The sequence below is a fragment of the Geotrypetes seraphini genome, chromosome 6, assembly GCF_902459505.1.
Source record: "Geotrypetes seraphini chromosome 6, aGeoSer1.1, whole genome shotgun sequence".
Lineage (NCBI taxonomy): Eukaryota > Metazoa > Chordata > Amphibia > Gymnophiona > Dermophiidae > Geotrypetes > Geotrypetes seraphini.
Genome location: NC_047089.1, coordinates 165,106,903 through 165,119,908, shown reverse-complemented (window position 1 = coordinate 165,119,908; position 13,006 = coordinate 165,106,903). Strand labels below are relative to the sequence as shown.

General features: G+C 40.4%; 1 protein-coding gene across 1 annotated transcript in view; it reads right to left on the bottom strand.

Annotated features, from left to right (window-relative positions):
- Positions 1-4,167: 4,167 nt before the first annotated feature.
- Positions 4,168-13,006, bottom strand: part of IRS2 (insulin receptor substrate 2) — a 40,150-nt gene continuing 31,311 nt past the window's right edge. Inside the window, exon 2 of the mRNA XM_033949533.1 lies at positions 4,168-6,759. Within this exon, the coding sequence (XP_033805424.1) occupies positions 6,755-6,759 (5 nt within the window). The 3' untranslated portion in view covers positions 4,168-6,754. The remainder of the gene's footprint in view (positions 6,760-13,006) is intronic.

The following is a 13,006-nucleotide window of genomic DNA, read 5'->3' as shown; positions in this document are numbered from 1 at the left end:
GTTTTTAGCGCGTGTAGGATTTTAGCACACGCTAAACCTGTGCTACGCTTCTAGAACCAACGCCAGCTCAATGCTGGCGTTAAGGTCCAGCGCAGGCGGCAATTCAGCATGCGCTATTCCGCGCATTAAAGCCCTAATGCACCTTTGTAAAAGGAGCCCTAAATCAATTTAGCACGCACTAAAGGGCAACCCTATAACTGGATGCCAACTTTTAGGCACACGGAAGATGTACTAGAGGAGTCTATTCTATAACGGCTAGGTTTCATTACAGATTACTAGCCTAACCCTGGGCTAGATGCACCAAAAACGGTGGGTCAATTTTCTGGCTGATTTCTATACAAGTGATTGATGTTGGCTAAGTCAAGTTCCTTTTAGCATATAAAAATCATCATTACACAAGGCATGCTTCAGTCTACAGACTTGGAACGCGCCCACAATTGGAAACTTGATTTTTCTCTCACTTCTTAGTCGAATAGGAGGATCACATGCGAGGTGTTCGCTGCATTTTCTTTTTCCATCTGCTCCCAGGATTAAGACAGACAGTACCCATCTTATGCTGTGTTCTCAAGGATGATTCTGTCACGGCTGTAAGAGTTTAGCAATTTACAAAATCCCACCTTTGAATGAAGACACTTTTCAGCCCTATGGCTCCTTCCATGGAATCCACAGACTAACTATTCAGCCCCCTTAAGGGGCAATTCTTACCTCCAAGATTCTCAATGTATGTCCTATCAGAAACAAAACAGGGGAACCCACCGAGACACTACAAGGAATATCCACTGCACTCATACACAGACACGCTCACTCAAGAAAAAGAAGAGAAAGTGGAGAAAAAGCCTCAGTTAAGCTTCATATGGCAAAAAAAACTCCACTTATAAGACCACAAAGAGTGAGGTAACAACCCCATGTGTAACGATTAGTTTAGCAGTGAGAAAAAACACTGTAGTAGCTCTCTCAGGAACCACCTTAAAAAACATCAGCACGCCAAATTTCAAAAATTCCAAAGGTTTGAGCACAGCATACAGCATGTATTCAAAGTCTCAAACACTGTCAATGGTAAGCAGGAAGAACAAAAACACTTAAGCTGCAGACGGTATCCAAGCTGTCTTCCATGCACCCAACCTGTGCTAGCCTGCTCGACCCCGCTGCCACTCCTGCCCGACGAGGAAATCTCCGTTTCACTGAGCTGCATCAGGGGAAAGTTTACAGCCTATCTCCACTTGCTGGCGGACACAACCCATTCGTCGGCTGCTGATGACAGGGAGCTTTTTATTTGTGATTGTTATCTTTAACACTCTTTTTTCTTCATGTTTCATTGGTTATGATTGTTGTGCTATGCATTTGTCCCTCATCCTTGTGTTATGTTATTGTTTATTGGTAGGTTTTCATTTTTGTATTGGATACTATAAATCACTGATTCTGTGATATAACAAATTTTATAAATAATGACCCCTTTTACAAAGCCACAGTAGTGAGTGCCGGTACAGCAAATACAATGAAGCCCATTCAATTTCTATTTGCTTTGACACGTAGCTCCTGATTGGATAAGGCCCGACTTCATGCAGGAAGCGGCAGTCGGAGCGAACCTTGATTTGCTGCACTCAGGCTGCTCTCCTGCTGCCCTCTTCAGGCTTCCCCATGAAAAACCGTATTCGCGGTATTTTGAGATTCGCAGGGGTTCCTGGAACGGAACTCCCGCGAATCTCAGGTGAGCACTGTATTGCAAACTGTGTACCTCTCGAGATTTCAGGTTTGCTGCTGGTGAGGTGCCAGCTGACTGCCTACAGGACGTGCATCTCACAGCGAGAGGCACAGCCTGTAGGCAATCAGCCTGGCACCAGCGCCTCTTCTTCTCCCCGCGGGTCTTCCCTGCCGGCACCCCCTACTGGCTGCAATGTCCACACACTTCCAGGTGCCTTGGGCTGTGACTCAAAGTTTTGAGAGACACCAGAATACAGTATAATTTTGCAGATGAAAACAAATCCTTCACTTGTATTTGGATCCTTCACCTGTATGGTGCCACATCCTAAATTCCAGTCATTACTCGTAGTACATAATTTACCATATATTCTACTAAATATGTTAGGGCTGTGGTCATTCATGTTTCCTACCACCATTCCTCCCCTCCAAAGTTAAGACAGAATCAAAACACAATTTAGGCTTTTGGGAATGCATTTTAAAATTCCCTCTCATCTTTATTAAAAAAAATGTCTGTACTACTTATAGTGACTATATATAGCTACAGAATTCTCAGTCACTCCTACTTCTGCTGGCACTGGGTTCAAAATAGTGCCAGCACCTCCTAGTGGTAGTTTTGCTGTACTACAGCTAGGGTCAAACAGTTATATAATGACATAGCAATGAGAGGTGTTACAGGCATTTGCATGTTTTGGTTCTCATTACTGTGCATCTCGCTGAAACTAATATTAATGTACATTATAGCAATGTAATGCACAAGGCTGCCATTTTAACACGCATTAAGGGACAAATAATCCTGCTTTTATGGCCATCATGCCATACATAATAACTAGCCCCTTAAGGATTTGCTAAGTGTTTATACTTGCACCCTGTTGTGAAAAATAAACCTCACTCTTTGTACTGTACAATTGTATAGGATATGGAACAAGCCATTGCAAATGACTTCTTATATACAGTAGAGCAGGAGTGCCCACACTTTTTTGGCTTGCGAACTACTTTTAAAATAACAAATCAAAATGATCTACCAATAATAAAATTTTTTAAAAACACAAAGCACAATGTACGCAGAGAAAATGTTAATTATTTATATCTCACATATCTTCAAACTGGAATTCACAGGAAATTTTTCTAGAAATCAGACTGAATCCGAAAAGAAGTTTACTTGTTTAGTTTTCTGCAAATTTAAATGAAGAAAAATGGGGAGACCCAATAATCCACAGTGAAAACAATCCACCGATGAAAACAAAAACAAAAAACTGAGGATACAGATGTTCTGGAGATAATTTATTATACACTGACATATAAAAACATGAAAATTCAATTTAAAAAGTACAATGATAAAAAAAATACAGTGATAAAAATCCAATGATAAAAATCCAACTGTGTAGGGTCCGGTTGAATTTTTATCACTGTATTTTTTTTGTTTTTGTTTTCATCTGCAAATTTAAATGCCATCTTTGATTAGACATATGCCATAAATGTTGAACTACAGCTCACCCTCTAAATTCGCGGTTTGGGGATTTATGAATTTGGTTATTCGTGAGTCTCCAAACAAGCACCTTCCATCCATCCACTGTGAAAAATGGTGGCCTCAAGTTCCCGCGTCTGTCTCGTGAGTTCTCGCAGTATCACAAAACTGATGCGGAACCTGAGGCAGCCATTTTTGATAGCAGATCTGCACAGGGCAGAAGCGTAGGAAGATCATTCCTGTCCCGCTTCACTGCTAGACCACCAGGGCTTTAAAGGTAGGCTATGGAGGGGGTCTGGGGGAGTCTGGGTGGGGGCCCTATTCATGATTTTTTAAAAAATATATACGAGGGAGCTGTGCCCTTAACGTTTGTGAATATGAAGGGAGATTTGTAGTTACACTTTCACATAAAACCAATTCCATGTAGTCTGACAACAGAAAAAATGCATTCATACTGCAGAGGGACAGGACAGCGAGTCTAAAAACCAGTTATCAGAACTCTCCTACCTAGTCCGTTTATCAGCCTAGATCTAATGAATACATACAATATACGTGCATACATTGACATCATTCAGTAGGGATAGCCTGAAGAACACCAGGGGCCCCTTTTACAAAGCTGCAGTAGCGATTGCCCCGTGGCAAATGCACCAAAGCACATTCAAGTCCTATGGGCTTTGGCGCAATTGCTGCAGGAGCCGTGGTCTACAATTTGAAAAACTGGGTAGCCTAAAAAAAAATAAAAAAAAACCCGCTGTATAAGAATCCATAGATAATTTCTAGAGAGATTTACCCAATATAAAAATAAAATGGGACTAAATACCAAAACATAAATTATTAGTATATTTCTTTAATAAAAACCAGGGGCCATCGTATACAGTAACCCAAGCTTACAGAAAAAAAGCATGCTCTTGAAGACTAGACTTTTCATAAATAATATATTTTATTTTATTGCATATGGCTATTAAGGGAGCATCCATGATCAATAAAGACTAAATACAACGCACAACTAGTTCCATTTATTCCCATCTGTAGCATTACAGTTACCTTATATACAGCATGTACAGTGGAAGACACAGCAAGATAACTTAAAGTTTCTTGTCATCACAATAGCAAGAAATATATTTAACATCTTGAAATTCCAAAACAATACGTACCCCAAAAACAAAACAAAAAAAAAAACACTGCTTAAACTGTTAGTTTTAGATAGCAAAAAATATTTTAAAATTTGAAAAAAGTCAGCCAAAAAAATTGTACAAAGATCCAATGTACATTGTGATGTTCTAGCAAACAATATTTATACATATTTTGGTTCCATTCTGTAAACTAAATTGAGAATGTAAATATTGCATATGCCTTTTTCTGAAATGTACAGGATAGAATTGAATGTTGTCAAGTTTGTTTTGTCTTTATTTATTTTATTTTTTAAATCAGACTGAAGTATGAATATAAATTATTTGTTATAGTGGCATGATATTACAATCTGTAGAGTTACTTCAAAATATAAAAACAAACTATATATTCAGCAGGTACTAACGTTCAGTGCTATTGTTAGTTTGGGTGCTGTATATAGCAGAGTTTGCTCATCCCAACTGTTTTGTTTTCAAATTAAAGTTAAAAAAAAAAAAAAAAAAATCTTTAAAAGTCATACTTTTTCTGTTTTTGTTTTTTTTCCTTACAATTATATACATTCACTAGACTATACATTGAAATTGACCTTAGACCAAAATATAGTATGGTCCATGCACTCTTGCGCTGTGACCTTTCTCCCCCCACCCCATCCCCCCCCAAAAAACAATTAAACAAAAAGGAGAGAAAGTGAAAAATTACTTTACATTCAACTTTGTCTCTAGGATTACAATCCTCTTGTTTCTAAAAAGTTCAGCATGTAAGCAGGAAGACTTTTTGCATTTGCCATTACATTTATAAGACTATATTACTGTCTTCCACAAAGAAACTTAAGAATTTATAGCATGTATGTTAATTTTTTTTGTTCCATTAATCTGTTTCTGATGTAGTATAGAGAATGTAAAAAAAAACAAAAAAACCCAACAACCACCAAACAACCCCTCTGATCTCAACTGAATTTGTGTATGATAAGAACACAACTATCAGAGCAGGCACCCTTATAACAAATTTCATAAAAACTTGTTAATCAAAACTTGTGAAAAAAAAGCAGCAAGATGACGCAACATTCTGCTGGTCTGATTACAGTGTTTCAACGTGGTACCGACAACTGTCCAACACTGGTTATTTCCAGAATACTGAAATTAAATAGAAATTTATAAAAAAAAACAGGGAGGTGCTCTGGTAGTCAGTAACTTCAGCTGTTTTACTGTTGGGTCAGTATTTACAGCGAAGATTCTGCTGTAAGATAAATCCCTGACTTATCTGCAGTTGGCATGACATCTGTATTGACAAGATGCTACAAATCAGCCAAGGACCACGCCTAGAGAGATTTTTGGTTCGGTGAAAATTCAGTTTAGCAGAAATACTTGCTTATAAATGGATGGAAATGAGTTTCCAAGAGAAATGTACCTACAAAACAGACCCACAAATGAAGAAGCCCCTCAAAACTAAAAAGACTAGTTTCAGAGTTTATAGATTTTAACTTGGGTAGTTTTGCATTTCATAACCATTCTAAGAGACTTTTCCTAAACATTCAATCTACACAATGTCAGTCTCCAGACTTTTCAGTACCTTAGGAGAGCTATGTATTAGAGAATGACACAGTGACCAAATTTATCACTGTTCCAGTCCCCTCGGATAACTGCGGGAAACCATCTCCATGTCATTCTTTAAGGAGCGAGGGAAGAATCAGGGTATGAATGGGGCACAACCACTGACCCTCAAAGCCTTGCATTGAAGAATGCTAGTGTAGAAGGACTGAGGTTGAGATACACACTAAAGAATGACATAGGATCGTTTCCCGTGGTTATCCTCGGGGATGGGAAAGCGATGAATTTTGTTAGCATGTCATTCTCTACTAAGTATGAGATTGGAGAACCTGTAGCTAGAGATTTTAGTTTTACCAGCAGCTGTATACTTTCAGAGTTCAGTAAGGCTGACACCAGTTTTTGAGAAGCATTCCACATAAGATTCAAAGGAGGTTCTGCTGATCATCAACAAAACCAAGCCGGCTTCACCTTAGACTGAGGTAGGACTGTAGTAGTTCTGAAAATATGCCAGTAAATATCAAGATTTTACTGCTCGAGACGGTACTAGCAAAATTTCCCAGCCTGCTGAAGAATAAATAGAGGATCGTCCATGCAAAAAAGCGGGGACCAAAGGCAGTAGCCGTAAGTTCAAGGCTAGTTGAGGTCTAACTTCCCGCATACAAATGTCTAATGAACCCTGTCGAAGCAGCAGCTTGTCGATAGATGCTAATGGCAAGAGATAGCGAGGCAAGCCTCTCCTTCTTACCAATCTATCACATAGGTATGGTACGTAATGGTCTTGAAAACAAAAGTCAAGTCATCGCTCGGACAGAAAACGTAAACCTTGAGCAACGCCAAATGCAAATCGTACATGGAGCAGCTTCCTTGAATGTCGTACTCTTGTGTGTGAGGTCAGATGAGAAAACCAGTTCCTTCATTCTGCAATTAGAAAAAAAAATACAAAAAGTTAATACATATTCTTCTTATTTCATCAGTCAAAATACAACATACACCAATAGGAAAGCTGCATATTCATGCTGGACTTAAGAGGAAAAAAAAATAAAGTTCTTGGCTAATGAAACATTACCAAATTTGTAGGCTTGAATATACAGTATGTCCATTAGAACATGTCTTTCAGTTCTAAAGATTTTCATTGCCTAAAATTCTAAAGTGTGAGCTGTAAATGGTTATATCCACCTATTACAATAAATTTATGCACACCCAAGGGGCTCTCATATGAAGAATTGCAGCTCTACACTCTCGAAGAGCGTAGGGAAAGGGGAGACATGATTGAGACATTTAAGTACATCACGGGACGTGTCGAGGTGGAAGATGATATCTTTCTTCTCAAAGGACCCTCGACCGCTCAAACTCAGGGGAGGGAAGTTTTGTGGAGACGCCAGGAAGTACTTCTTCACGGAAAGAGTGATTGAGCATTGGAACAAGCTTCCAATGCAGGTAATCGAGGCCAGCAGCATCCCAGACTTTAAGAATAAATGGGATACCTATGTGGAATCCCTACGAGGGTCAAGTCAAAGAATAGGGTCACTAGGGTATAGACTTGAAGGAGCGGGTCAGTAGAGTGGCAGTATGATTAAGGGGGTCAGTAGACTTAAAGGGGTGGGTCAATAGAGTGGGCAGACTTGATGGGCTATAGCCCTTGTCTGCCGTCATCTTTCTATGTTTCTAAAACATTTTTCTTTTTTGCAATGATTTCTTCCTACCAAAACACAGAGGCTCCTTTTATCAAGGAACGCTAGCGGTTTAACGCGCGTAATAGCACGCCTTAAGCTACTTGGCCACGCTAGCTGCTAACGCCTGCCTTGAGCAGGCGTTAGTTTTTTGGCCAGCACGGGGGTTAGCGCATCATTAAAAGTCACGCGCGCCAACCCCGCTAGCGCGACTTGATAAAAGGAGCCCAGAGTTTTTGCTTAAACATTTCTCCTTTTAAACCAATGTCTGCCTAAGTCTGCATTATGGAAAGAATACCATCTAAGTCTCATTTACTTCACAATAAAATAGGAATTCCTACAAATTAAAGAAATTTTATCATTAAAATCCCTTTACACAACAAGAAATGCACACACCTCGCAGTTAATCTTCAGACTACAGCTTTTTCCATACATTAAGCCCTTACACATAAACACAACCAACATTGATATTAAAGAGTCAAAGGTTTACGTACTCAATTTCTTGGACTTTACCTTTCTGCACTGCTACGTGATAATTTCTGTTCTAAAAGTAAAACAGCCCATTTTACCCTCATGGGGGTGGGGATATATGAAAATAATAAAGTCACAGTGATTTTGCAATTAACTGCAATGTCCTGTCCACTTCAAATGTACTGCATTATACACCAGCTAACCATCAGCATATTTCAAGCTGCTAAAAAGAAAACATCTTGCGCTTAGCTTGCCAAACATTTCCTCCCTTCCCCCCACCTCTGTCAAGAGCAAAAAAAAAAAAATGGCCTCGTCTTCAGGCAGACATAAGGTCTCAGCAGTAATGCACAGCCATGTGTGCAGAAAGGATTTCATATTCATGCACCAGAGAGATTACAAAGTCACAAGTATGTGGTCACATCTGTATGAAAATGGCCTCTTACAAAAATACCAACTGGGGTAAACTAAGTCATGACATGATGGCACATATTTTGCTGGTAAGCATGTATAAGGGAAGAGTCTGCAAGCACACATGTTGATTATTAAAATACATTAGTCTACATCTTGTTATTTACTGGTACGAACATTTACATTTGCCCTAGAGCAGGTAAATGTCTGCACCTGCATGATTCCTGCAACTTACACTACACTTCTCCCTTCGTATCCGCTGTGATAGGGGATTAACAGAACCGCAAATACAGAAAAACCGTGAATAACCTTTTCATATGTTATTCGCTGTTTTCTATTAAAAACCATCGTGAATATGGTGAAACGACGAATAACATGGTGGGAGACCTGGCCTGTTCCTGAAGGAAAGGCAAAACACGGTGAAGAAAGTGCTGGGAATCAGCAATTTCTCTATGCAAGCTGATGTAATTTGGGGGGAGGAGCCAGCAAGCTAAAAAACGTGAATAATCGAAACTGTGACTGCTGAAACCGCGAATATGGAGGGAGAAGTGTAGTATTTTTACTTTGACTTTTCTTTATAAAATAGCACCTAAGGGGATGCTATTTACCTTCTGAAATAAGGTGTCCTGGGATAATATGGCAGTCCAAAAAGCCAAGGCGCAGAAGAGAATGCTATACATGTTTGGCACATGCATCAGCTGGAGAGCCCATGAACTGAGGACAGCAACATAATAAGAAAAGACAAATATAAATTAATAGTTGTTGACAGAATACTTGGTCTGTCCAGTTGCCCTACTATGTTATCATTAATCTTCAACTCATCCCTCTTCACTTGCCCTCCTCCTACTTAATGGATAATGCTCGAGGCAGATACAGTGACACAGTAGTTCTTCATTTATGCCGAGCCTTCCTCGATTCAATTTGTGCCACGTTTGGCTAAGCTTCCTTTTTTCCGTAGCCTTCTTGTGCTAAAACGATGCGCCAACAAACCAAATGCATCACTAGTGCTGATGGACAGCAGCCAGAGACTCCTGGCTTACAGACGATGTCATTAAAAAATACTGTAGTTACATTAAAAACCTGTTAGAAATAAAAGTATATCTTCAAGCCTCAATATGAAGTGCCTCTAAGTAGCAAGCATGCTTTTATCCCGGGCCTGTCAAAAATTGAGTTTTCCACTGGATACACGAGATGAAAATCAATGCTCCCGGAAGTTGTGGGCAACCAAAGACGAGCTTAAAGAGGAATTTCGGTCACAAATATTACTTGACTAAAAGCTTGTTTGCTTATCCCACACAGCAATCACAGCTGCTTTATAAAGCCATACTAAAATGTACTACTTAGAGAGGTAAATTAGATAATAATGGCAAAAATCAACTTTTAATTGATCCTTCCAAAATAAAAAGAGCAATTTAGAGGTCTTTATAGTACAACTCTGCACCAAAAAAATTTGTGCTGTATATGGTACACCTGTTCTAGTTGTTTCTACACAGAAAATCATCCTGAAAGGTGCAAGGAATTATACAAAAGCGTAAGCCTTCAACATACAAGGCTCCTTTTACTAAGGTGCACTAGCGTTTTCAGCGCATGCAGAAAATTAGCGCACACTAACCCTGTGCTACGCGGCTAGAACTAACGCCAGCTCAATGCTGGCGTTAGCGTCTAATGCGCGCTATTCCGCACGTTAATGCCCTAACGCAGCTTAGTAAAAGGAGCCCATAGTAAATGACAGCAGATCTTAAAGACCTCCAATCTGCCCATAGTTACACTCATTATACAGTATAGGGCTCATAATCGAAAGAGAAATACATCCAAAAACCGGCCTAAGTCGGCACTTGGGCGAACATTTCTCAATTATGTCCAAGTGTCGATACTAAAAACGGGTTTTGGACATATTTCTAAACGACCTAGGCCTTCATAGTGCCGCTGAACGACCAAAGCTAAACAGGGCGTTTCGGGAGGAGTGTCTAGGGCGGGAGTTGGGCGGGATGTGGGCCAGCTTAGACTTAGTCGTACAGCATGTATAACCGAAAGTTATACAGCCCACAAATCGACGGAACTTGGACGTTGTGACTTAGACCATGTAAAACATGGTCTAAGTCACAAAAACCCACCTAAACTCACCAGATAAGCACTGAAAACACATAATACAGACCCCCAACACACTACCCCAGGGATCACCGACCCCCTCACCCCCATAAAAATATTCATCACATCTTTAAAATTCAGCCTCCAATCCATCATCACATGGCAGCATGGCATAGGAAAGCCTAGTCGTCCAGCACAGAGTCAGCTTAAGTCGTCTTGGGGGTGGGTTAGGGACCCATAGAGAGGAGGACCCATGCCCATAAGCCCCTGTAGTCACTGGATTGATACTTAAATACGTGCACTGCCCTATACACCCCCAAAACCCTTTTTTACTGGCATATAAGTGGCTCCTGCAGCCATGAGGGCTACTGGGGTGGTAGATAAGTGGGTCTAGGGGATTCTGGAGGTGGTTTGGGGAGCTCACCGTAACCTATAAGGGAGCTGTAGGGAGAAGAAGACATGACACCCTATTTGTGAAGTTCACAGCAGTGCCCTGTAAGGTACCCCACTATTTAGGTGCCATGTCTGTGTTTGCAGCCCATCACTTTGCAGACCCATCCCATGTCCAACAGGGCTTCTTCTAGGCATTTTGGACTTGGACAGAAAGTTGGACAAAAATGTGGTATAAAGATGAACGATTTAGCGGCTTGGACGATCAGATCGGCAGGACGTATAATTAGACAATTTTCGAAACGAAAAAAAAGTTGGACGTATTTTTCGAAAATGTGTCTTAAGCTGTTTTTTTTACTTTGGACGACTTGCGAGATGGACGTAAACGGACTTAGACGTCCCTTTCAATTACGCCCCTCCACTTGTATGATTAAATTGTCTTTTCTTTAATATTTCTGGGCAATAGACCACAGAAGTCCACCCAGTACTGTCTTTAGGTTCCCACTACTGGAGTTGCCATTGAAGCCCACTCCAGCCTATCCTAATCATCCTGTCACTGGTGCTTCTATCAAAGCTCTCCCCAGCTCATCCTAAACCAAACCACCACATGAGACAAAGATCGTGGAGGATTGCCCAGTACAAGCCTTAGTTTGTTTTACACCATTCATTTTCTAGTCATAGATTCTCTGTGTTCATCCCACACTTTTTTTAAATTCATTCACCATTTTCATCTCAATCACCTCCCTTGGGAGGGCATTCCAGGCATCCATCAACCTCTCTATGAAAAAGAATTTCCTAACATTATTTCTAAATCTGCCACCTCGCATTCTCAATTCATGCCCTCTAATTTTACCATTTTCCTTTCTATGGAAAAGATTTGTTTCTATATTAATACCTTTCAAGTATTTAAATGTCTGTACCATATCTCCCCTTTCCCTACTCTCCTCTAGAGTATACATATTCAGGTCTTCCAATCTCTTCTTGTACGTCTTTTGGAGCAAACCCCATACCAATTTTGCCACTATTCTCTAGACCACTTCAAGTCTTTTTACATCCTTAGCCAGATACGGCCTCCAAAACTGAACACAGTACTCTAAGTGGGGCCTCACCAATGACCTGTACAGGGACATCAACACCTCCTTTCTTCTGCTGGTTATGCCTCTTTCTATACAGCAGAAAACGTCCACTCTGCACAAATCCCAGGTAATCCAAAGAAGGAGCAGAGCAGGTGATCTTCAAATGAACAGCACTTTAATGGCAACTAATATAGCATATCCAGAATATCATCTAAACATACATTGGACTCAACACAGGCTGTGTTTTGGCTAATGAGCCTGCATCAGGAGTCCAAAGTGTTAGTCAATGCTCATGGACTTTATGCCAAATCATACAGAATTCTAGTAAAACACTGCAAATGACAATCTGAAGTGAAAATGAATGCTTTCTATACAGCCCAGCATCATTTTGGCTAAAGCCATCGCCTTGTCACACTGATTCTTTGCCTTTAGATCCTCAGACACAATCGCCCCAAGGTCCCTTTCCCTATCCGTGCATAAGAACATAAGATTTGTCACTGTTGGGTCATACCAGTGGTCCATCGTGCCTAGCAGTCCGCTCACGCGGCGGCCCTTAGGTCAAAGACCAGTGCCCTATTTGAGTCTAGCCTTACCTGCGTATGTTCTGGTTCAGCAGGAACTTATCTAACCTTTTCTTGAATCCCTGAAGGGATGCTTTTTCCTATAGCAGCCTCTGGAAAAGTGTTCCAGATTTCTACCACTCTCTGGGTGAAGAAGAACTTCCTTACGTTTGTACGGAATCTGTCCCCTTTTAACTTTAGCGAGTGCCCTCTTGTTCTCTTCACCTTGGAGAGGTTGAAGAATCTCTCTTTCTCTACTAAGTCAATTCCCTTCAATATCTTGAATGTTTCGATCATGTCCCCTCTCAGTCTCCTCTTTTCATATCAGTCTCTCACCTCTTGGCACATACAGTTCCCTCAGATTTCTACTCCCCAAGTGCATCACTTCGCATTGAATTTTAGTTAACAAACATTAGACCATTCTACTAACTTTTGCAGATCCTTTTTCATGTTTTTCTACTCCATTTGGGGTGTCCACTCTGTTACAAATCTTGGTATCATC